This window comes from Cuculus canorus, chromosome 6 (genome assembly GCF_017976375.1).
Source record: "Cuculus canorus isolate bCucCan1 chromosome 6, bCucCan1.pri, whole genome shotgun sequence".
Lineage (NCBI taxonomy): Eukaryota > Metazoa > Chordata > Aves > Cuculiformes > Cuculidae > Cuculus > Cuculus canorus.
The window spans coordinates 28,984,107-29,009,201 of NC_071406.1; the positions used below are offsets into that span (position 1 = coordinate 28,984,107).

The window sequence follows — 25,095 nt, forward strand, 5'->3', positions numbered from 1 at the left end:
TGTCACCAAAAGAGAGTGGCAGTTAAACGAAGTCAGCTTGAAGGACTCCCTTTAATAAGGAAATAAGTAATTAAAAAGGCCAGATAGCTAGAGCTATTGAAACTCAAAGTAGTTGGAGATTTTTGCTTTTCCAAAGACATGCAAGCAATTTTGACAGAACAAGATGAAAGTTAACCCCGGGCCATCCAGTCGACTGAAGTATTTACAAAAAATAGAGTTAGTTTTTAAAGTGGGTTTTGCCACTAGATGGCTCTGTTATTACAGGAACACCTTTAGTCTACTTGGAGGCTACGTGCAAAGGATGGGAAGAAAGCGCGGGGAGACCCTTGTAATGAAGATTTATTCTGCCCTTAGACCTGTACAACAGCTTCCTGCACCCACTAGTTTATCTCGGGTTTCATTAGGACCTTGGACTTAGTTTAGGGAATAGAACCTTAAAAGCAATCTCTATTCAAATTAGAAAGTGAATTACTAAATAAATAAATTACTTCATACATGGATCATTAGAGGAGTGTGAAATAGCAGGATTCAACATGTTTGGGCTGGTTTGGGATTATGTGGGAGGAATGAGTAAAAGACCATGACATATCTTTGGACTTGGCTATCTTTAACTATCTAAGCAGTTGGAGGTGCAGATGAAAGCAGAGGATGACCTTGTTGTAGGTGAAGGATCGAAGCCTGTTCTTTAGAGGGTGAAGTAGGAATAGCACTGTAACACCTTTCCTTGTGGAAGGACAGCAATTAATGCATCTGCGTCCCACGACTATAGATCACAGTGCGGGTTTTAGCATTTCCTCTTAAGCTACAAGTGCTGAACCTGAACCATGATGAAAGGCTAGTGCCGTGTTGAGTGATTTACTGTCCCAGATAGGCCCTAGTGAGAACCCGTGGGGGACTACGTGACTCTGGGATGCAAAGAACTCTAGCAGTGCCTCACGGAAACAGCAGGGCTCATTGCTCAGAACTGATTCTTCACTGTCTTTATTGTTTACTTTGGTGGTCCAGTTCTTGTGTTATACTAAACATGGAACCTGTGACTCCTGAAAGTTTGGATCCTAAAGTGTAGGTAAAAATCACTAACACTTATTTTGACACATTTAACAGAAATGGGATAGAACAGTTGTATTGGACTGGCGTGGTTGCTGCTCAGAATTCAGTTCTAGGTCTTATTACACACATTGAACTGGTTTGATTTTTGGTTTTGTTCTTTTTCTTTTTATAGGTTTATTTGGAAAGGCTTTTAACCTATGCAGAGATTGACATATGCCCTAGTAACTGGAAGAGGATAGTTCTAGGAGCTATTCTGCTGGCTTCTAAAGTCTGGGATGATCAGGCTGTGTGGAATGTGGATTATTGCCAAATATTGAAGGACATTACTGTTGAGGACATGTAAGTTGCAAGGTTTGGCTAATCTGCAGTGGGCTTGGGTTTTTGTTGGGGTTGGGGTTTTTTTTTGGAATGGCTATTTTTGTGATCACACTGAGAAAATATCTCTGGTGCTGTGGCGTACGTACATGGTTTGTATCTGGTGTCTGGCCTCATTCCCTTTTTTAACCTAAGAAACTTTGGATAACCTTACTTTGAGACCAATCTGTATTAATATTTCTAATGACTTGGGTCAGTAACTTCAAAATTAGTTTTCTTTACCTCTTTTCTCCCCATGATGAACCATGAAACTGGCTGCATGCTTCCACTCATTTTTTTTTCATTGATGTAACTCTAAAGTGCTGAAGTTATATTCTTACCAAAAGTCTTTTTAGGAAGAAAAAAACCTTTTTCTTTGCCTTTTCGGTTTTAAAATGTAAAAAACTGCAAGGTAAGCTGTAACTTGTGAGTTATGTGTCTGCTCCTGTATCCATTTAAGGCCTGAATATCTCCAGGTCTGAATTCCTAGGCACTGCTGCTGGCACACAGGTGTCATTTATGTTTTGTATCCGTGGTTGCGTGTGTTATACTCAGCTACTGCTGCAGCTCATCCTCTTTGGATGAGTTCTTAGACTTGCCTACAATGCTGAGAACAAAATACTCAGTCTTACTTCTGCTTGTTTATGAAGGCTATTTCCTATATCTGCTCTTGTCTCAGATGTAGATTTCAGTTTTTCAGAGATTTTGAGTCTGCCGTCTTGTCTTGGTGCGCTCAGCTTTAAGCCCTACGATTGCTGCAGTTTCAGAGGACATTCATCCTTGTGGCTCCAGACTCCTGCTTCAGGCTGGAGGCATGTATATGTGGAATGGATTTGGCCCATTGGGTTTTCTGTTAAATTCCTCCTTGCAAAGATCTGAGAGCTTGGAGATGCCAATGTTTTAATTGTGTTTGCCAGGTGTTTCCTTATTTCCCGTATCACAGCGGTGGAAGCACTAGAAGGTTAGCTTAATATCAAGCTTTCTGGCCTTAGTAAAATTCGTTACATGTTTTACGCGTTTGAGCTCTATCACGCTACTGTGCTGTGATGGAGTGTGTGTCCGGGCCTGTGGAGTAACACTCAGTTCTGTACAGGAACAGATTGAGGTGGTAGAGGTTTGCATACACCCTGGGAGGCTGCCTCTGGGATAGAGTCTGTTCTTGCCCCAAGCTCTCTTCCCTACCTTCAGTCTAAAGCTAGCGTTTAAAACAGTAAGTGTTTATCTTGGACTCTTTAGGAAGGAATATCCAGTTTTCTTTCCTTTTAGGAGGGCATGGCATTTCTAAATACAGGGGAGTTATCTGCACCGAGGCAGTTTTTGTTATTCAAGTTATTTCACATCGCAAATGGCAGCAGCAAACATAGCACCTTGTTTTATACGTACACCTTGCCTGGGAGTTCTTTGTCTCCAAATGCAGGGCTGTGCCAGCCATGCTTTCAGCAAAGCATAATTAGCGATTTCGTACAATGTACATCTTCTCTCCGCCTGGCTCAGAGTGCTCATCTGTCTGAGGAACATACTTGAAGCGTTGCTGCAAATAACTCTGAGATGGCTGAAGTGGGTTCAGCGATGGTAGGAGTGCTGGAGTATACATCTTGCTCTTTTTGATGTCTCCTCTTCTGGCCCTATCTGGGACAAATCAAATGGATAGCAGTGAAAATATCTGTAACAAGCAGGATGTTTATTCTCTACTGCCGATGCTGGGTGTCCTGAAATTGTCGGTACTTACATTTTCAAAGCAAGGATGGTGGTAGGAAAAATAGCCTGAATTTAGGCTTACTTTTTCCCCTAATTTCAAGATGGGATTTTTGTCGTCCCATCTCATTTAAAATGACTTAGACCTTTGAATTGAGGTACGGGCAGAAACTGTACAACCACTTCTGGCAGTGGCCTGGGCTGTCCATCCCAGGCCTTGCACTGGAGCAGCTGAGCAGACTTCACTGCTGCTGGGCTGAGTAACATCACCACAGTCAGGATCTTGGAAAACTGCTTCAAATTCTCAGCAAAATCGAGTTTTACATTTATAAGTCTGCTTTCAGTTAGCACTAGATACTAAGGTTAACTGTCAGCTTTAGTCGTTCCAGTATGTTTTTAAAGTAGTCAGTGGTGAGTATGAAGGATTCTGAATACAAGCATTACCAAGAGAAGACAATTTCCAAAGGGTTTCAGGCACGGTTGCATTCTAACGTTAAAGATGGCTGGTGGTGTTGCCAAAAAACCTACACAAAACCCCGGCAGCTTCCCAGCTGAAGATTGTTTGGCAGGACTCTACCAGGTGTTGCTCCCTGGAAAAGCCGTTTCTGTGCAGGAAAGGTGACACAAGGACTGCTGGCAAGTTTTGTCTGTGAATTTTCTGTGCGTTTGTTTTTCTCTTGGCTTTACATGTCTAGAATGAGCTCACAGCCCTGATCCAGACTCTTGTGGAGCTACTTTCTGAAAGCCATGCATGGGATTTACACCACTCTGGAACTGGCAGAAGGATTCATGTGTGGTTTAGTTCCCCCTAACAGATTGTTTAGTCAGCAAATCTGTGTGCATGTGCATATGCGCGTACAAGCCAGGCTCCTCTTCTAAAGGCCACGGAGATGCACCTCATCCCCACCAAACACACTCTCCCTACTCCGTAAAGACCCTGGTTAGGCAGCCCCACTTCACAACTCTGTTAGTGTGGGCTGTGTGGCTCTTACAGAAACTGCTGTTGGGTTCAAGTTTTTTAAAGGATACAGGATCCAGGCCTCACACCTGGCAGATGAGTTATTTGCCTCAGCCTCTTCCTACTCAACATAGGTAAAGTGCTCATCTTATTTCTTTCTACCACAAGCCCTTTCTCATTTGACCAAAACAAAGGTGGGGGTTTTACTGAAAGGGGTTTTTTTATTTTAGGTTGGGGCAGGCGTGGTTTGGTTTGTTTTATTTCTTTCTAATGGCGAAAAAATCAAAGGAAATTAAATTTATATTTGGAAGTCGTCCTTTGTCAAAACTTGCTTGCTTTGATGAGATTGAATCCATAATCACTGAAAAATTAACTGTGCAGCTGCTAATCTTGCTATGATTGCTTGTAAGGGGACACATGCTGTTCATTCTTTTGACTACGTATATTTGTAAATAAGGCACAGAAAACACATGGGCATTATCCCTTCCCAGGTTTTAAACCACTGTTAATAGACTTGTTAATCCAATGAAGAATTGTATTTTTACACAATTAAAATGTATTAGTGTAGTGAGTACAAAAGGGGAGTGAAGAACGTTTATTCACAGGGTAAATCAAGCTCTGATCAGCTGATCATCAAAACATTATCTGATTTACATTTCTATAGGCTTATGACCATATGAACAGGAAATTAATTTTGGCACTAGGTTCAATGGTACTCGAGTCCACTGTGCAAGAAACAAGCACAAAGCTGCTATTCATATTGAGACCTGCCATCCAACACGAGACATGACCTGGATGATTCCTTGATTCCCCGCTATGATAGGTGTAACATCCATTTTAAAAGCTTCTAAAAGCAAGAACAGCCTTAGCCCTGAATTTGTACAACCTCTCTTCTGGCATATTCACGGTTGGTCTGTACAGCTGCCAAATTCTGTAGAGACAGGTCTGCTACCAGTAGCAACAGTGGCTGTGAGTTAGTGTTGAACTGTTTGGTTGGGGTACCACCAGTTTCTTCTAGGTTAATCTGTAAAACATTGTTTTTCCTCTGTAGAACACCTCTGATTTAGCTGACCACAGTACAATAGCTGAAGCAGCCTTTGTCGTATCATGGCTCTCTCCCCACTTTCCTCCAAATATTTTGCCCAGTGAAAATACACGAGTGAGTAAAAACTGGGCAGTGCCCTTTGACATAGTACTTTGTTATCCTGCCTAATGCTATTGAGGAGAAAATTCCTTCTCCCACCTAATGCTGCTTATTTATTTATTTATTGGAGATGAATCCATGTTGCTTCAAGAGGCTTTTTCTGTGAGATAATAGCAGCAGGCTCTTCATAGATCCATTTGTTGCCGTGGTGATCTGCCTACTCCCTTTGTTAGTCGCCTCTACTTCAATAAACCCCCTTCCTGTTATCAGCCTGGCGAAAATGTCTGCAAGTTCTTCAGAGCTAATAAACAGCATACATCATTCCTTTCATCTGATCACTATAGTGTGGGGCCGTACAAGAGTGAGAATGGCGCATGAATTGTACAGCTGCACTAATGGAACTCCGAAGAATGAACCTCCCCAGTCAGCCGAGCGAGTGCACGACAGGGCACTACCTTTCTCTCCGAGCCGGAGGTACCAGGACTCAAAAGCTGCACCTTGTTTTGAGCACTAGTGAATGACCTGTCTTTCCAAGCTAATAATGCATAGCTCTCTGACTCTTTCAAAGTTGCTGGTTTTAAAAACGAGATTGAGGTCTCATCAGGATTTTCAGCCAGCTAAAACTTACCTTCTTTTCCTTTGTCTTCTGTCCCTTATGCCTCCCAGGAACGAGATGGAAAGACACTTTTTGGAGCTACTGCAGTTTAATATCAACGTTCCTGCCAGTGTTTACGCCAAATACTACTTCGATCTTCGCTCCCTAGCAGATGACAACAACCTGAGCTTTCTGCTGGAGCCTCTCAGTAAGGAGAGAGCACAGAAGCTGGAGGTAATGTCTGAGATGGGTTGAGCAGGAGACTCTGTAGTAAGAGCATCTGTTGCTAATCATATTGTGGCAGTTAGAAAAACTAAAAAGCTTTTAGATTAGTATATTACTGGCTAATTTAACCCCTTTAACTACAGTGAGCGCTTCTAAAGCTGTGCCTAGGCTAAGGTGATACCCTGAAGAAGGGAAGGGACAGAGATTACCAAAGAGTAGCAGGTCGCAAAATAAAATGGATGTTATTTTGGGAATAATAGCTGTAGCTCAGCTAGACTACTTAAGATTGAAAGGATTAGTGTCACATGTAATGGATTGTCTGTCCTTCCCTGGTCACAGTCTGTGTTCTAAGCACCTAGAGACAGTCACACTCAAACCTTTCTAAGTTCTACCAGCTGAAGGTTTCCCACTGCATCCCGCTGCACAGCTGCTTTTAGATGGAGCGTTCTTACTGCTCTCATGGTTTACTAAACCATTTGTCTGGGGACAGCTGCAGAAATTATAATATGCTTCTTTTCAGAACTTCTAGAACCTTATCTTTCCAAAGAGATGTTACTTTCAGATAAACTTTTGGGATAACCACTTCTTAGGAGTCGTTCAGAACAGTCAGAGGAGTGTAAATACAGATTACTGGCCCTTTCTGCTTGATGGGAAAGGCTGCCCTGTGGGTGCCCCCCCTCTTTGGTGTGAAGGCGCATTTTAAAAACACTTGGACTTCTGCAGAGTCAGTCTTTCTTCATCATTGTTGGAGATACATAAGACATTTTGAAAATATCTACATTACCTGAGTTCCCAGGCAAAATTTCCTGTTGGATCGATGCAACCTTTCATCTGTCCAGGTTTAATTGATGACTCTGCGCGTTGTTTTGTTGACCTTTCAACAAAGGCTTTACCACAGGCCCTGTGTACACTGATACCATAGTCCCCTTCAGAGAGGGGTGTGCTACGGGATTCATGGCTTATATTGATTGTCTACCCCCAATAATTCTACCAAGCACCACTTTTTTTTTATTTCATCCCAGAAGTGGCTGAACTTTGGGAATGAGTGTGATCCCTCCTAGTCCTTTGGAATTTTAGGTATAATATGCCTACAAATTCCTCTAAGTTAAGCAATGCAGCTCTTCTGCTTTATCTCACGCTTGTTACTTCCACTTTAAGCTAACAGTGTCACTAATTGTAAATGTGGTTGTAGGGCATTTCATATTCCACAGGAAATTGTTTACTGAACTGCTCAGTGCCCAGGAATAAGTGGATGATTTACAGATTGTAAGCCTGTTTTCTTTCTTCTTTGCTAGCATTTGAAGGCTTGGTATTTAAAACCAGAGTAATTTTCAGTTCAGTATGATTTGTCATAATGTACTTAGTAATGCATTTATATAGGACATTTTGGTTTTTAATTCTAAAATGTGATAAATATTTAAAACACTTGTGAAAATTTTTGAGTCTACCTTTCAATTCGAAGTACACAGCAGTTGATAGGAGCCTGTATGAAGCAGTGAATTAGTATTCCAGAGATTGAAAACTGATTTACACCATATGGGCAACTGGGGCTAAATATGTCAACACGGGTTGCTTTATGATTGATGTGCTAGCATTAAAACAGGATAGAGAGTCTGTCTGGTCTTGCACTGGGAGCTCATGCAGCCAGTGTGTCAAAGAATGCCACTCTTGAGCCAAATGCGTGCTTTCAGAAGGTCGGCAGAAATAAATGTAAATAATTATTTTAAAATGCACTTAGGAGTTTATTCATGCTCAGAGTGCTTTTCACCTCTTGAACTTCCAGAACACTGGGCTGTGCTCAATGGGTGCTGCCTTAAAGGGAATGTGTAGGCTTGTAGCTGATTGCAGGACTCTGGAAGTTCATCTGGTGATAGGTGGTAAATTATTAATGGAAGTAAATGTTCAGGACTGAAATTCAGTTCAGCCTTTTATTACTGGTATCTATTTATTTGCATCGATAATGCAGGAAGGCTCCAATCAAAAACAGGTTTTGCAGAGGAGGACACATAGTGTTTTGTGGATGATCGTGTACTATTAGAATTTAAATACTTAGGCTTGTTACTAGAATAGGTGCTCATAAAGGCTGCTCGACTAGATAGATAAGTAGAGCAGAGGCAAGCCAATAAATGGGTGGAAAAGCAGTTAAGTTGTCCACATGCGCTGATATCTAATAGCTGTATTAAAGTGCCATGGCTATTGCCATGCCATTGATAAGTGGACTGCCTTCCCTTCCCAAATCTCTTCAGACACCTGCTTGTATAAGTGATCCCAGGGAGAGGATGTAGAGAAGGTAGAGGCAAAACAGACATCCCAGTAGATCTTGGTTCGCTACGCATGCTTGCACTGACTGGCCAAAGGCAAGGTGCCTGACGGAGCGCAGAAACCTTTTCAGATTGAACCTTTTCTCCCATAGAAATGGGCTCTGTGCAGTTTTGTAGCACTAAAATAAAATCTTTGTGCTGCTGCCTGCAGCAGACCTAGCCACTAGGTACACTTTTGAACTTAGCTTCCATAAACTCCTCAGTCTTCAATGGATCCATTGAAGTTTTCCATTATATAGACTGGTAAAAGAATGAAGATACTTGGGTATGGAAACCACTCGCCTGCTGCATGTCTTGCTTTCAGATGGATAGGGTCCCATTAGCATGGGAACAGACCCCTTTCATACCTTCCCTCCAAAGTAGATGTTATTTACTGTCATTCTAGGGAAAAAAGGTAGTATGGCATGGCACTTCTGAAAGCTTCCTTGATATGTTCTAACCTTTCTAATGTGTCCTTTCCATTTTGTATCTGAACACGGTACCCAGGCTATTTCCCGGCTGTGTGAAGACAAATACAAAGACTTGTCAAAAGCTGCTATGAGACGATCTTTCAGTGCTGATAACTTAGTTGGTATCCGCCGTTCTAATGCCATCCTCTCCTGAGGTGAGGAGAGAGAAGGGTGCAGCACCGAGAACCAGCATCCATTTGAATCGGAAGAATGCCACCACTCCATGCACACAAGCCAGCGGTGATGGTATCTTCCAGCAAGAGGAGGAGAGGAGGGTAAACTAGCCAAGGGAGCCCAGAGCTTGAGGAGCATGCTTGGTGCAAAAGACAAGGTCTTTGTCAAATCAACTCTCTCCTCCTTCTAATGTATCCAGAGGTGCAAAAACAAAATTCTCTCCTCTCCCCCACAGATGTTTGCTTACTATGTAGGCCTATAGCTGTGAACTCTTGAGGTTTTTAATAATAAGTAGTTTTAAATTTTAGAATTTAAACACTAACCACATGACTATAGTTACAACGTTCTTCTCTCCTCTCCCCTGTCATCCAGAGTCTTGCTGCATTTTGTATTCGGGGTCGATGCAGTGTTACAAAAAAACAAAACAAAACATGGGGACTCTTAAAGTATAAAGCCACTCTGGAGGTGAAAACAGTAGCATAGACGTGTTGACAGCTTTTCCCTGGTTTGGCTACTAAAAGCTGCTATTATTGGTGATCTGTTCGTAACCAAGAAGCTGCCCAGCAGGAAAGAATTCCAGCTCTGCACCCACAACTTCACTCCAGCTGAGATTGTCAAAAGACTTTGAATGTTTTGACTGGGGGCAGAGATACGGTTTTATGTATTGTTAAAATGTATAGGGTCCATGCTGCATTTCTTGTGAATTATGGTGCTTCTCCCATTTTCTATTACTTCTACTGCTCTGGAAGAGACGCAATCTGTGTATTTTTCTGAGGCATTGAGTGAGAAAGTTGGTCTGGAGACATCATCACCATCTCGAACAGTGTAGCAGTCCAGTGGTGAATGGCGTGTGTGCAGCACTGCTTCTCCGAGTTCTACTGCGGATCTCTTGTGCTATATACAGTGGAGTTCCCAAAGCTGATATTGTGCATCCATCTGGCTCTCCTGGGGTGTGTGTTTCCTCGCAGGGATTTACATTGAGAATTCTGGACTGCCTGACAAGGTAGATTGAAAAATACCATGTTCAATTGAGAATTATCAGAAAGCTTTCTAGAAAACCCATTTTTTAATATTTTTTTTTCCCTGATGTGAATTTATCTTGTGTGGCTGCTCTAGAGGGTTGAGTTTTGCTCTTTCTGAGATTTTGGAATGGAGCTTACTTTCAGGCTCTGAAACTGAACTCTAAACAGGATAAGTATTATTAGACTCTTCCTGTTACAAGTCTTTGTAGTATCTTCCCTTCTTGGATCCAACTAGATTCGAGGAGGTTTGTCCTAGGAGCAATCTCCCTCTGAATGGCACAGGTTTTGTGCACTTCCTTTTCCAGCCAAGGCCCAGAAACTTAAACGGAAAAGCAAGTCCATATGCCTTTGAGAGTGGGGCTGTCTGAGTGCAATCATCACTTTGGCTGCACTCAAAATAACGCCTACGGTCTTTTGCAGTATGCAAATATGCCAGCCCCTGACTCCCAAATCCACGGAACTTGGCACTTCAGGTATTGATCGTAATTCAATTTTGAAAATAATGCTACATCTTCAGGTGGTTTTCCTTTCTCATGTTTGTATTAAAAAAAAAGTTAATAAACTCTATTTTAATTAAATTAAAGGTGAATTGTGTGTTCTGTACAGCTCTGTGGTTTCGTTCTCCCGTGCCAGGATTTGGTGCTGTGCAGCTTCTCTAAAGTGAGACCTCATCTGGAGTACTGTGTCCCGTTCTGGAATCCCCAACATCAGAAGGATATGGAGCTGCTGTAACAGGTCCAGAGGAGGCTACGAAGATGATCCGAGGGCTGGAGGACCTCTCATATGAGGACAGGCTGAGAGAGTTGGGCTTGTTCAGCCTGGAGAAGAGAAGGCTCTGAGGAGACTTTATAGCGAACTTTCCAGTACCTGAAGGGGCTACAAGAAAGCTGGGGAGGGACTGTTCACAAAGGCTTGTGGTGATAGGACGAGGCACAATGGGTATAACCTGGAGAGGGGGAGATTTAGGCCTGGCGTAAGGAAGAATTTCTTCACCATGACAGTGGCACTGGCCCAGGTTGCCCAGGGAAGCTGTGTCTGCCCCATCCCTGGAGGTGTTCAAGGCCAGGTTGGATGGGGCCTTGGGCAGCCTGGTCTGGTGGGAGGTGTCCCTGCCCATGGCAGCGGGGTTGGAACTGGATGGGCTTTGAGGTTCCTTCCAACCCAAACTATTCCATGTTTCTATGAAAACAGAAAGGACCCCCCCATCAAGAGGGGGAGGAAAAAGGCCCCTCCGTTGCCTGTACCAGCCCCACCCTGCTCAAGTAAGTGCTCGCTGACAGTTTGCACTGGAATGGTAGGGACGGTCTCTCTGAAGGTCATTTGGTGCTTAAGTCCTTCCTTGAGGAGCACTAAATTGGAAGCTATAAGTGACCAACTTCTGGATTGACTTGTGACCTAATTGCTAATGAGTTTTTCTTTCCTTAGTGCTGCCAGGTGCCTTTAACTTTGTGAGATGGGTCTGGATGCACTTTGTGGGCTGACACGCTGCATCTGCAGCTGTTCAGCTGCGAGGTGCTCAGCAGAAACTTGAGGGGGGTCATTTATTGGTTTTTTCCCAGATGAGATGGAGGCGGTACCTGCTAATCTGGATGGCAGGTGAATGAACATTTGAGCTGACAGCTGCTTCGGCACTATATCCTGCAGGAAACTGCTCCTCTAAACTTGATTTTGGCTCCAACTTTAACTGGCTTTAGTTTTACTGTAGCGCAGCATAGAGTTGTCAATAGGATTTTGATCTCCAGCAGTTGCTAAGCAGGGCTCAGCTACAATGTGGGTGCTTAAGAGAGGGAAAATAGCAGTTCTATTTAATATTCTGGTACCCCTAAAAGGGTTAGAGTCTGGAAAACACACGTAGTAGGTGACCAATAAGAAGTAAACCATACAGCTCCCCTTCAAAGGGCCGAGCAGTGACTGTTTCAGAAGGAACTGCATTGAGGTGCTTCTGCTGGACGATGAACTGCAGGGGCAGGGGTGTTACCCTGTAAGGTTCACTAAGGGTCAGTGTACCTTGCTTCTCTTCACCCAACGGCTGAATAATATTTAATCTATGTTGAGGTGACCTCTGCCTGCATTCAGTTCCAGGGCAGCACTCCCCAGCTGACAGTAAGCACTGTTTGCAGTGACAATAGCTATGTCATGGCCCAGCAAGAATAATGTGAGCAGCAAACATCACACAAGCCTCGTGTGTTAGCGGTCAGCAGGGGCAGGAAGTCACGGATGTGTTTGTGATGCCCTTGGGCTTCGTCAGCCCTTTGCTTTTGTGTACGAGGACTGTGTATTTTGTTTCTAAGGGAATCTTATGAGAACTACTTCAGTGTGGGTTTGGCAGTTAAGAGAACAGGCACTTCAGGGATGGAATAAATGTCAAGACCATTGCTCTGGATAAGAGTAGAGGCATCAAGTATAACCTGAACAAGCAGAACACTGAAGAGAGATTGCAGCAAGAGCCTGCGCAGGGGCTGGCAGGGTAAGCTGCGGTGTTGTCAGCAGCGGGCAGGCTGCTGCCCCGTCCTCTGCTGGTATTAACCATAGTGCGATAGCGTGGTAGCCTGTAGGACTGTATCGTTATCTCAGAAACCTGCACTTGCACCAGGTAAGTTGTTTGTCAATGAACAGTGACTTAGAGGACGCTGCCAAAATGACTGCAGTGCACTCACTAGCACATCTGCCCACCCTGACAGCTGAGGAGGGGAGAGAGCCTTTAACTGGCTGAATGCTGGCTTGCTTGTCATGGGATTAGAAACGTCTCAGGCTGCGTTTGTGGACATGAGGGGTTTTTTTTAAGTGAAACAGCCACTTAGGTTTCTTCTCTGGTATTATAACCTATTTTAGAAGCCACATGGTCCCCATGCTGTCAGACACTCATTTCCCGTAACACCCAGCCTGAAATGGTGCTACGTTTGCGCTGTTCGCCCTCAGGGAAGCCAGTGACTGCCTCCGGGATGGCTGAAATGGGACACAGAGAGCACTGGAGCACCACAACAGTGCAAGTATTAGGCTGAGCTGTGCACAACCACACGTGTGCTCACAGGAACAGAACCCTGCAGCTGAAGAGCAAAGGGCTGCCTGCAGCCATGGCCCTACCCGTGCCCCAAAACTCTGCCTCCAGGTTGGTGCTAGATGGTCGCTCTGCCAAACTCCCATTTACTGAAGAGCTCCTGGGAGGCAAGGGTGACAAGGCTGCCAGCAAGGTGCTGGAGGTACTCCTGGAGGCAGGCAGGGAGTCTTCACAGCCTCTCAGTAAGAACCTGGTGCTGAGATGATGCGTGTCCCCTCCACGCCCCAAACAGTCGCCCTGTATGTGATCGGATCAGCCCCTGGCGGGATGCTGTGCCTGTACCTGAGCATGGGGGGCATGAGAATCGGGTGAGTCAGTCTGTCAGGTTTATCACTGGGTGCTGGAATGCTGCTTCCAGGTAAGAGATCCTATCTAGTGGGACCTGGTGTGTGCCTACACACCTAACTAGATAGCAGAGTCCTGCTCCATTAGTCACCATGCAACCAGCCTTAACCCCTTGCTGCCTTGCTGTCCTTCCTAAAGCGCTCCTCCCAACACCAGAGTGCACAGCAGATGGCAACACGGACACGGACACGGCACGCAGCATCCCACTTGGCTCAGAGCTGTCATCTGCTTGGCCTGACACTTATCAAAGGGCACCTCTTCAGGAGTTGAGCTCCACGCAGGGCGAGGGGCTGACACTGTGCAAACTGCAGAACACCAATAAAAGTTGATGGTTAACCCTCTGCAAGCTGTGACCTTGGCCTGACAAGGAAACACGGTGTCAGCAGGGTCAGGGGCACCAGTCGGCAGCACGGCAGCCCCTGGGGTTTAACCCCAGTTCAGCGTGGAGCTGAGCGGCTGCAGCCAGGCTGAGACACACGGTGCCACCGGGAGCCACTCACTGCTCACCAGCCATGAGGGCACAGGAGCATAACATCCCCCACGCCAAGGGCAGCGCCGCATGGGTTCATGCACACGGAACACACTATTCCTACGCCTCCCCAGTCCCCCATGATCCCTGCTGACAAGAGCCCCACGCAGCCCTCCAGCACACGCCTCCTCTTCTCTCACAGTTAAGTTTTATGGCAATTAATAGCAGAAACAGAGAAAACAACACACACTTTCTTGTTTGTTTTTTTTTTTCTTTTGTCCTCATAAATAACTAATCTCGATACTTCTCTCTGAATAAAATTTCTTCATCTTTTCACAAAATATAGTTATTTAAACAATGTTGAACGGCATCAGTTACGGAAGAAGCAAACCCAACATGTAAATCGGCAACAGCACTTGGAGCACACGGCACTGGTTCCTTCCCCCACCTGCCACTTGTTGCTGAGAAGCCAGGCACAAACACAAGTTGATCGTATTAACCTACCGTTAGATCAAAGCTGAAAATGCTCTTGCATTTTTCAGTAGGCAACGGTTTGTAGCTAATCTTGGAGTGCTTTTGGTTTTTTCTTTAAAAAAAAAATCTTTACACAGTCAGTTGCACTTTGAAAAAAAACCAAAAACAACAAAACCCCACCTTTGACATGGTTTTGTTCATTGTATTGTGTGATGTGTGTTTAGCTGTATCTACAAAAGGCACTATAGAAAGAGAGGAGTCCAGCAAGGCGTGGATTGGAGCAGGTCAGAGTCATTTAATGCCCTGGATTACAGCATGAGACTACCCACAGCGCCTCTGCACCCGACCTGCCTCGCTGCCGAGAACACACTTGTCCCAAACCCGTATCAAAGGTCACTGCAGCTCCTGTATGTACAAACCAGGCTATAATACAACTGTTTACAATGCGTAACACAATATGGTGCAATTCTGTCCACGATGGAGTACTGCAACATGCTGGAGGGAGCCAGCCCTCTGTCGCAAGAGTGCCGATATGTGCGGCTGAGCTGCCTCTGCCGAGCCCTCCATCCCTGCTGCGATGGCTGCTATGGCCAGAATGCCCCAGGAGACACTTACGCGGTGCCTTTATCAGTAGACGTGCCACTTGAGTGTCCCCTCACTTCCCGGGCTTTGGTTTTAAAATGAGGTGGAAACCTTCTTGACTGAAGTGGTCCGAGGCTGTTGAGAGCAACCTTGGATCCTCGCAGTCCGGCGGGAGCAAAGCCAGCAGTTGTTCTCCAGTGCTTGAGTGGCCAGGTCACAGTACCACGCTTGAAGGAGGGCAAAAAGGATTCAAGTAACAGCTGGGAGGTTACGAATGGGATCACCACTTAGGACAGGGGGAGAATAAAAACCCCTAAAAGAGAACAGGGGCTGCTTTCGCAAGTGGGCTGAAGCCAGAGACAGCCGCCCCTCACCAGCTGTGCCCCATCCTGTGCCACAGCCGGAGCCCCTTGCCCTGACCCTGCTTGGGGAAGCTGACAACAGCCCCCCCTAACCCATCACTCATCAAAACCCAGCCGTCACCACCACTTAATGCCATGCACTGCTTCTGCCTGAGCTGGGAAAGTGAAAAGGGCTTGGGAAGCTGGAGGAAAGGGGGCACGAGCGCTGTACTGAGTTTTCCTAAATCAACTGCTCACTCTTGAGCCTGGCACCTTCTCTGCCAGAGGCACAGCTTTGAAAGCGGCAGGCTGGCCGATAAACCCAGCTGTTCCCCAGGAGAGACAGACAGCCGCCTGGCTCAGACCCACCTCCTGCACACACTACCTGCTGCAAAACTGCCCCCCCCGCCCCAGGAGTGCTGGTTGTGCCACGCTCGGCTGCTGCGCCAGCGTTCCACAGCCTGGCAGGCGGCGTTGCCCACCTCACCCCACATAACCTTCACAGCATGAGGGAGACGCGAGAAACTCACCCCACTGCAGAGGCGAGAGGCACGGAGCAGCACGGATCCCTTCCCAGAGCACAGGGCAGCTCAGGAGGAGGCTGCTCGCGGTGCCAGAGCTGTAGCGGTGTCCCAGGCTCCTTGGGAACCCCACGCTGGGACGGCAGCCTCGTCACCCGCACAGCCCCTCGGCGCTGTGGGGAGTTGCTCCGCGGGCGGTGGGGCTGCCCATTGCAGAGCAGCGGGGTGAGCTGGACCCCCACAGCACCAGACCCTGCCCAGCCCTGAGCCCCCTGCCCACGCCAGAAGGGACCTCTGGGGTCGCCTGGTCCCTGCAGGCCCTCTCTGCCCACCTCAAGGGCTGGGTGGCAGTTCCTCTCCACAGCCCCCTCCTCGCGCACCGCCAACGCCTGTGAAGCCCCCAGCCCCGCAGCAGGGACCCCAAGCCCTCTCCTCTGCCACCCATAGTTGTGCCCAGGGGCTCCAGGAGCCCTGGGGACATTGTCCCGCTCTGCCCACGGGGCCGGGGTGCAGCACGGCAGGGAGGCAGCCCCCTCCCAACCCCTGGGCTCTGGTGGGTGGCTCGGTGCCGGTGCCAGCACGCAACGCGAGGTTGGGGGTGACCACCCACCGTGCCTGCAGCAGCTCTCCTCTTCACCCCAGCACCACCGAGACGCCCAGGGGCTCATCTCAGGACACAAATCAGCGCTCCAGAACTACCCACCACCTGACCAGCCCACAGATGGCAGCACCCCGGGACCCCGAACAGGGCGTGGGACCCCAAAAGGGGCATATGCGGCAGTGCCAGGCTCCAGGTCTCCTTGTCCCTCTGCCCCCACACCACTGGCAGCACCTCTCCCTGCTCTGCCGGGGACACAGCTGCTCTGTGCCCCATGGACGCACACGCTTGGTCCTGGGCAGCACCGTCGCGGTGGGGCTGAGGACTGCAGGAGTGGCCCAGCTGCCACCCCCTCTTCTGTGGCCCAGGGTCTTCGCAACCCTCTCTTCCCTGAGGCTGGGGTCACTGAGGCTCCCTCTGGTCACACGTGGGACAGTGGGACCTGTTTGGGGTAGGAAGCCATGCTGGGCAACACCGTCCTGCCAACGAGCGCCGGACTGGCTTCACCATACACGGAGGCACCCGCGGGCTTCCTGGCCCGGCAGCAGCGAGCTGTGAAGCGCCTCCAGGACTCCAGTGTCTTGCCGGACCAGATCCAGACACCAGAGGTGATGCCCACCACAAGGCACATGAAGTACTTGAGCATGAAGACGGCATAGTCGGGCTTGGGGCGGTGGGGGTCCCCCGGGCAGGAGCAGTTATGTGCCCGCTCCCACGCCTCTCGATTGTGCTGCTCGTAGATGTAGCAGGCAATGACGATGGTGGCAGGCACGGTGTAGAGCACGGTGAAGATGCCGATGCGGATCATCAGCTTCTCCAGCTTGTCAGTCTTGGTGCCGCCCTGCTTGATCACACTGCGGATGCGAAAGAGTGAGACGAAACCAGCCAGCAGGAAGAGGCTGCCAGTGAAAAGATAAACCACCAGCGGTGCCAGCACGAAGCCCCGCAGGTTCTCCAGGCTCTGGTTGCCCACATAGCAAACCCCAGCCACCGAGTCACCATCCACAGAGCTAAGTGCCAGCACAGCGATGGATTTGGCACTGGGAATGAGCCAGGCAGCCAGGTGGAAGTACTGCGCATAGCTAGCGATGGCCTCATTGCCCCACTTCATGCCAGCTGCCAGGAACCAGGTGAGGGACAAGATGACCCACCAGATGGAGCTGGCCATGCCGAAGAAGTAGAGAAGAAGAAATACCACAGTGCAGAGGGCAGGGCCCGTAGTTTCGTAGTGGATGTGGTGGTGCTCTGGGTTGCAAGCCACGTTGGCGTGTCCTGCCACCAGCCGCACGATGTAGCCCAGGGAGACGAAGAGGTAGCAAGCAGAGAGGAAGATGATGGGGCGCTCGGGGTACTTGAAGCGCTCCATGTCGATGAGGAAGGTAGCCACGGTGGTGGAGGTGGAGAGGAAGCAGAGGATGGACCAGAGGCCGATCCAGAAGGTGGCAAAGGTCTTCTCGTCCTGGGTGAAGTAGGGCTGGTAGCAGGGGATGGCGCAGTTGGGCACCTGCCCGGTCCTGATGCGGTTGTACAGCGGGTGGGACTCCTTGGAGACGGGGACCAGGGGCGCTTTGCACTTGCAAGCCTGGCTGCAGTCGGAGCCCGAGGAACGCTGCCCGCCCAGCGGCGTCAGCATCTTGCCCGCGTCCCTGGCCGGGCGCGTGGGCTTCCCGAAGAAAGGCGGCAAGGTGGTGGCTTCGGTGCGGTTGTAGCCCATGCAAAGCACCTCGGTGTCCCCCAGCACGGGCAGGCGGTCGCAGCTCATCCTCTCGGGCCAGGCGAAGCCATACTGCTGCATGATGGGCGAGCAGCCCGCCTTGGCCCGCTCGCAGACCGAGCGGCACGGGGGCAGCGGCTTGGTGTAGTCGGGCAGGCAGATGGGGGTGTACATGCTGCACAGGAAGAACCGCAGGTCCGGGGAGCACTGGATCTCCACCAGCGGCCAGAACTGGTGCACCTCCAGCCCGGCCTCGTCCTGCGTGTCGTGGTTGAACTGGTTGGGCATGTAGGTGAGGTTGTAGCCGATGCCCTTGCACATCGGCACCGTGATCTCCTGGCACACCAGCGCCTTGGAGGCGGCGCGCCCCGCCGCCGGCAGCCCCAGCAGCAGCGGCAGCCCCAGCAGCAGCGGCAGTCCCCGGCCGCCCATCGCCGCCGCGCCTCCTACCGCCGCCGCATGCCCCGGAGCGGGGACAGCGGGACCCGCCGCCGCCGCCGCCGCCACCTGCGCTCTGCGCCGGGAGCGCTGCCCGCGCCGCGCCGGCACCGAGGCCACACCCCCGCCCGTCTGGACACGCCCCCGCCGGGACACGCCTTCTCATTGGTCAGAAGCAGACGAGGCCACGCCCCCGTCAGCACGGGAAACGCCCACAGCCGGGACTTGCATCCTCATTGGCCGGGAGAGTCCGAGGCCAAGCCCACAGACAACTCAGGACATGCCCCCAACGAGGCCACGCCCTCATAGAGCGGGAATAGCCTGAGGCCACGCCCTCGGCCGCGGCTGCCACGCCTCACGACCTAGACCACGCCCCCTCACCCGTCAGGGATAATGCGAGACCACTCCCACTCATAGAGCAGGCCACGCCCCTGGCGCAGGCCACGCCACATCGAGTAGGGATAGGCCGTGGCCACTCCCCTCATCTATCAATGATAACAGAGGCCACGCCCACGGACCGCCGAGGCCACCCCTCCGGATTAGGTCACGCCCCTCGCGCCGCTGGGGACTTGCCCGAGGCTACGCCCCTCAACGCTCAGTGTTCACTCGAGGCCACGTCCGTGTCCCGCGCAGGCTATGGCCCGCCCCATGCCACGCCCCCTCACCGCCCAGTGATGGTCCGAGGCCACGCCCTCTCATAGCTCGGGGGGGTCGGCTGAGGCCACGCCCACTCCCATAAAGGTCAGTCAAGGCCACGCCCCCTTACCGTTTAGTTGCAGCACGAGGTCCCGCCCACACCCGAGGCCACGCCCCCGCAGGGTCCCCGTCCCCGCCGGGTCCCCGCGCTGCCCGCCGCAGCGGCGGAGGGAGGAGGGGGTGGCCCTGCCCGGACTCCAACTTCCCCACCCGGGACTCGGCGACCCGCGAGTAAGCAGAGCGGGACGGGACGGCTGCTGCACAGGGTCATCTGTACATCTACATAGACACACCTATATCATCTGTACACGTACACCTGTCACCGTCTGTCATACAGTAACAGAGTCACAGAACCACAGAATAGTTTGGGTTGGAAGGGACCTCAGAGCCCATCCAGTTCCCCCCCCCTGCCATGGGCAGGGACACCTCCCACCAGACCAGGCTGTCCCATCCAACCTGGCCTTGAACACCTCCAGGGATGGGGCAGACACAGCTTCCCTGGGCAACCTGGGCCAGTGCCTCACCACCCTTCTCATGAAGAATTTCCTCTTTATGTCCAGTCTGAATCTGCCCCTCTCCAGTTTATAGCCATTGCCCCTCATCCTATCACCACAAGCCTTTGTAAACAGTCCCTCTTCAGCTTTCCTGTAGCCCCTTCAGGTACTGGAAGGTCGCTATAAAGTCTCCTCAGAGCCTTCTCTTCTCCAGGCGGAACAACCCCAACTCCCTCAGCCTGTCTTCATATGGCCTCGGATCATCTTTGTAGCCTCCTCTGGACCCATTCCAACAGCTCCATATCCTTCGGATGTTGGGGATTCCAGAACTGGACACGATACTCCAGATGAGGTCTCACAACAGAGGAACAGAGGGGCAGAATCACCTCCTTCGACCTACTGGCCACACTTCCTCCAGGCTGAACAACCCCATCTCTCTCAGCCTGTCGTACAATATCATCTATACATCTACATCATCCATCCATACACACCAGTGTATCATCTGGCACTGCCAACCTTCATACTTAAGAACTTTGTTCTTTTTTTTTAAAAAAAGGCTCAAGTCCTTACATGTTTTTTCTTTCTGCTCTGAGTTTTGCCTGTAATAAGGTGCACGGTGGGCACGCAGAGTACAGCGGTTGCACCACCGTGTTCCTGGCTCCTGGCTGCTCTGCTTTGGAGCCGCAGGAGATGTTTCATGAGCCACTTTCCTCCCAAGCAGGCGGCAGACACGGGAGTGCTGTGTGAATGGACAAAGGTGGAGCTTTCAGGAGACCCCACCTGGGGCAGGGGTCCTGGGAAATGTGGATTCCTGGAGAGCTACTGCGGTGATCACACTCAGTGGCCTGACATCAGGAAATTGAATCCATGCAGTAGCAAACACCTAAGTTACCAGCCTGGTTTTCAGCGGCTTCCACTGCTCCTGAAGCCCACGGGATCTCCAGGGCACGAAGGGAAACAGATCTGCTTTCAGATTTGGGGGGTCACAGGCTGCATCTGCTATGGCAGCACCCTTATTCTGGCCAAAGAGGAAGGCTGCTTCCAAGCCTTTGCACACCTCCTCTGTGGATGGGGATGGAAGGGCAATTTGGACCAAATTACTCACATCCAGCACTGGATCTGGTTCTGCTTGAAACCATTAGTCAAGACACACCCACAGCACAGAGACAACTCACTTTCAGGCCCAGTGAAGGAAGTCTCATGTACCCAAAATACTCCCACCTGCTTCCAGAGCCCGGAAAGCAAAGACTCGAAGCATGACTTATCTCACACCTTCCTCCCAGAGGTAAAATCAGTCTTACCTGTTGCTCTGTGGCTCTCAGAGCACTGACTGCTGGTACCACACACCACAGTCCTCAGTGATTTTAAGGCCAGAGACCTCATTACCACCTCCTAAATCCTCTGTATCTCCCAGCCTGCCCAGCCTAGGCATGCGTTATCGTCTGGCACCACCAGCCCTGATACTTAACAACTTTCATGTTAAAAAAAAGCTCAAGTCCTTACATGTTTTTGCTTTATGCTCTAAGTTTTTCCTGCAATAAAGCTATATGGAAGAGAATTACAAGTTGTGTTCTTTTGAAATACAGTGGCACCTCCCTGTAGCGGGAGTCATAACTTTTAATCCTCCCCAACCACGAGTTTCCGTGCACCAGCAGCCCAGCAGAAAGCAATCACCGACAGTTTCATTAGGGCTTTCAGCTGATTATCCACATTAGACCCGAGAGCAGAGGGCAGCCTTTTAATTATCATCATTGCTGAACAATTAGAAAATGCTGATGAAGCTCCACAAGAGCAGAAATTCTCTCTTTTTTTTGCTGGTGTTTTTTCATTTTTAGAAGTGCTCCCCTGGGCAGTCTTGGTTTGATTCGACAGACAATGGGCAACAGGTACATAGGTGGGAAGGGAGAAGATAAGAAGCGGAAAACAGGGCAGGTCTTCATTTCAGTTAATCTATCAACTTTTGTAGCCTGGTTCAGGCTTCACCGCTCCTCCAGATGTATCTAATTCTTAGACCATGGCTGTAAATAATACTGTATTTGCTACACTGGGGACACATAAACACCAATTAAGAGCCAGGTAGGCATCTGTTGGCTTCTTCTGTGCTTCTGTTTCCTTTTTATTTTTTATGAATATGTAGCAGAGCAACCAGAACAGAATTAAATATGGTGTAAGTGCAAGTACAGTTGATAGGCTTATTATTAATCTCGACAGTACAGTAAGTGATTACAGTGCTTTATGCGTATCCAGCTGTAGTAATAGTGACAGAAGCTTGTGCCTGCACAGAAGCAATACTGCCAAACCCTAGAGGCAAAAAAGTAAATGCTTCCCACCCCTAAGAATTTGCTGTTGTTAAAAAAACCCTACAAATTATTAGGAAATCACTTTACCTTTAATCCACGTGCAGAGGTGTTGATGAAGCTCGACCATGCTAGAGAGGTCTGCCTGGGAGTCCAGCTAGTGGCTCCAGCCCAAAGGATACAGGCATGGGCTGACAATGTATGTGTCCCCTGGATGTATCTTCTACCCACTGGGGCATTTTCAGCAGGGCTGCAGCGGTTCCTGGTAGAAGCAGAAAGTGAAAAGGCAGTAAATACTTCTGTGTTTGGTTCTTTCACTGTTGAATTGTCAGCCTACACTGTTTACCTGGTCAAACCGCCTTTGTGAAGGATACTGTGACTTCTAAAAGACTCTGAACAAGGACTAAGTGAGCTTCCTTTGTACAGACTAGCTATTGCCCTTGCCCTTGCCCTTGTTAGAGAACTCAGCAGACGTTTCCAAAGAGCTTTTCAGTCCAGGCTCTGGGCAGGGACAAAGCCGAGGAGCACTGATCTCGCTCTTGGCTTTGCCTGTACCAAAGCAGGGCAGCAATCCCCTGCCCCACTTGCTGTGGGGCCAGCACGCCGCCCCTGGCCCTTGACCCTTCTTGCTTGGAGGAGAAAATCCAGGGTTTGTCTGCACTGCTCACAGTTTCTGGGTCCCGGGAAGGGAGTGGTGGGGGCCCAGTGCAGGTGATTATGGACTGTGGGTGCTGGTGGGCAGCCTGCCTGTCAGCCCAGCTGGAGGCTGTGCTAGCTCAGTGACCCCTGATAACAAACCGCTTGAGCGAGGGTTTGCTGGGGACCACAGGATGGTTTTCAGCAGCACAAGACTGGCAAGGCTGTGCCTTCCTGCCTGCCACGGGTGCAGGGATGGGCAGCTGTCACGTTTGGCATTACGATGCAGCCCCCAGCCAGCTCCAGCACAGCAGACCCACCGTGCACTGGGACAAAAGGAGATCAATATTTCCCCGACGCACAGGACCTGGTTACACTGCACTAAAACAGGCGCGCTTTTGCTGCCGTCCGTGGCGAGCATTTGTGTCCTAGAGGCGCGAGGCTGCGGACTGCCGGCACTGCAAACCCTGGCACCAAGAATGACCTCACGCTACTGGACCCAGACTGGGGCTCCTAAATAAGAGACCAAGGTCCTCACTGCTCCACTGGGAGAAAGGGCAGTTCTCAGGCATTCGTGAGCAGAATGACAGTCACTGCTGGCATTTGCAGAGCAATCCTGGTGCCCAAATCCTACCAACACGCAACGGCAGCAGGGGCGAACGTTTTCTCATGTACCTGAACATTTTAAAAGCTGTGGGCTGAAGACAGGAATTCAGATTTAAATCACTTGAATGTTTTTCACCATGGATGCCTTGTAGAAATTCCCTTGAATATCCTAACCTACATTGATACTGTTTGGTTTCATGTTTACCTGTAGAATTACACACCCTTAACGTATTGCAGGAAAAGAAAACCATGCCAAACTGTGGTCGTATTCAAAAAGCTACACAGAACTAGACAACTTCTAAGTGAATTAATGCAAAACTTGATTTCTTACGGTGATGCAGACGTCAGCAACACTGGATGCAAGCGGTCCATTTTGTGAAATGCTGCCAGAAGTTCAGAGAAGTAAGACTGAAGTAAAATCAGAAAGTGGGGCTGCATTTTAAGCTCATTTTGCTGGACTCATCCATTATTATATTTGTGCATATAAGTGCACATAAAATGTACAAAATTTCTGTCGGTCTCCCCAGAGACTGGGACTCCTTTTTGCACAGCAGGTTGGTACAACAAAGGAATGGTCCTGCCCTGGGGTGCCACTCCAGCATGCAGGAGGCGAACGCAGGATCAAGGCCCTGACCCAAAGGCGCAGGAGGGTCACAGGGGTCTCTGCCACGCCACAGCCACAGCTGATCTTCAAATCTCCTCACTGTCATGCACTCAATGCTGAAAAAAGGAGGAGTGAACTTTACATTTGTTTTTCTTGGGTGGCATATTGCAGCCTGAAACTTTTCAGACGTAGTTTTTGAAACGCATCACGTTGCGCTTTTTTCTTTTTACATTGGCCCTTGAAAAGAAAACAGTCCCCATAGTGAAGTTGACATGATAAATTAGTATGGCCCTGGCAAAGCCCTCACTCTTCATTGGGCAAATACTTATTTATGGACTTTCAAATTGTGGCTTATGTAACAACAGGGTGAGTGACTTTCAAAAAACCTCTGCCAGGCATTGACCTGATTGAGCCTAATGGGTCCTTCAGAGCAATTAGGATTTATTGTGTTAGCGTCTATTGTGTGTAGAGACCATTTTAGAAACATGTGTTATTTACCCAGAAGGCAGTAATGACTGTTTAAATACACGGTTAGATTGTTTCAGAAATGCTTGCTGCTCTATACAGTGCAAAGAAGTTACTCCAAGTATTTTCCAGAGTTAAATACTTTCCTCCGCTGGGATTTCCAACCGAGGCAATTGTACCACACATACATTTGTATGCTTATAGCTGTAAATGAATTGAGCTCTCAGGAAAGCTGCCAAATGAGCAACCTTGAAGCACAGCATCCAAGATTTTCTCTTGAGCAAGGGGCCGGTGCTCGCCTCTCTAGCAGCCTGAGTGGCCCAAGCTGTTTCCCAGTCAGAGAGCGCGGCATTTCCCACAAACCACCTGAGTTTTGCCCTGTCTGATCTGAATGTCCAGCAGAGGTGACCTGAACAGCCAGGAAGCTTTGGTTTCCACTATGGCACATCTAACCCTCTATGTGGAGAAGAGAAGGCTGAGAGGAGACCTTATTGCTCTCTACAATTACCTGAAAGGAAGTTGTAAGACAGGTGAGTGCTGGCCTCTTCTCCAAAGTGACAGGGGACAGGACAAGGGGGAATGGCCTCAAGCTGTGCCAGGGGAGGTTCAGATTGGACATTAGGAAAAAAGTTTTCACCGAAAGGATCATCAGGTACTGGCAGAGGCTGCCCAGGGAGGTGGTGGAGTCACCATCCCTGGAGGTATTTAAAAGATGGGTAGATGAGGTACTTAAGGATATGGTTTAGTGGCAGGTGGGTATGGTTGGACTC

General features: G+C 49.2%; 3 protein-coding genes across 5 annotated transcripts in view; 1 reads left to right on the forward strand and 2 right to left on the reverse strand.

The window, feature by feature from the left end:
• CCNYL1 (cyclin Y like 1) overlaps window positions 1-10,541 on the forward strand; it is a 34,651-nt gene extending 24,110 nt beyond the window's left edge. Inside the window, exons 8-10 of the mRNA XM_054070678.1 lie at window positions 1,223-1,389; window positions 5,868-6,030; window positions 8,829-10,541. Of these exons, the coding sequence (XP_053926653.1) occupies window positions 1,223-1,389; window positions 5,868-6,030; window positions 8,829-8,945 (447 nt within the window). The 3' untranslated portion in view covers window positions 8,946-10,541. The remainder of the gene's footprint in view (window positions 1-1,222; window positions 1,390-5,867; window positions 6,031-8,828) is intronic.
• Window positions 1-25,095, reverse strand: part of PLEKHM3 (pleckstrin homology domain containing M3) — a 127,684-nt gene that overhangs the window by 817 nt on the left and 101,772 nt on the right. The window contains exons 9-10 of one of the 3 annotated variants that reach the window (XR_008450557.1): window positions 22,105-22,276; window positions 2,772-3,033 (exon numbers count right to left, since the gene is read on the reverse strand). Coding sequence is in view for 2 of the 3 variants with exons in the window: in XM_054070673.1 (XP_053926648.1) it covers window positions 2,968-3,033; window positions 22,105-22,276 (238 nt within the window). In the remaining variant the exon portion in view is untranslated. Of the gene's footprint in view, window positions 1-1,404; window positions 3,034-22,104; window positions 22,277-25,095 lie in introns of those variants that run through there. The other 2 variants (XM_054070673.1, XM_054070674.1) reach the window with 2 other exon arrangements.
• FZD5 (frizzled class receptor 5) lies at window positions 14,157-18,600 on the reverse strand. Its single transcript, XM_009559773.2, has one exon. It carries the CDS (start codon window positions 18,519-18,521, stop codon window positions 16,797-16,799), a length of 1,725 nt encoding a protein of 574 aa, XP_009558068.2. The 5' UTR covers window positions 18,522-18,600; the 3' UTR covers window positions 14,157-16,796.

What these genes read in the sequence shown, in the direction of transcription:
- FZD5 (XM_009559773.2), bottom strand. Translation starts at nt 18,521, where the DNA reads ATGGGCGGCCGGGGACTGCCGCTGCTGCTGGGGCTGCCGCTGCTGCTG.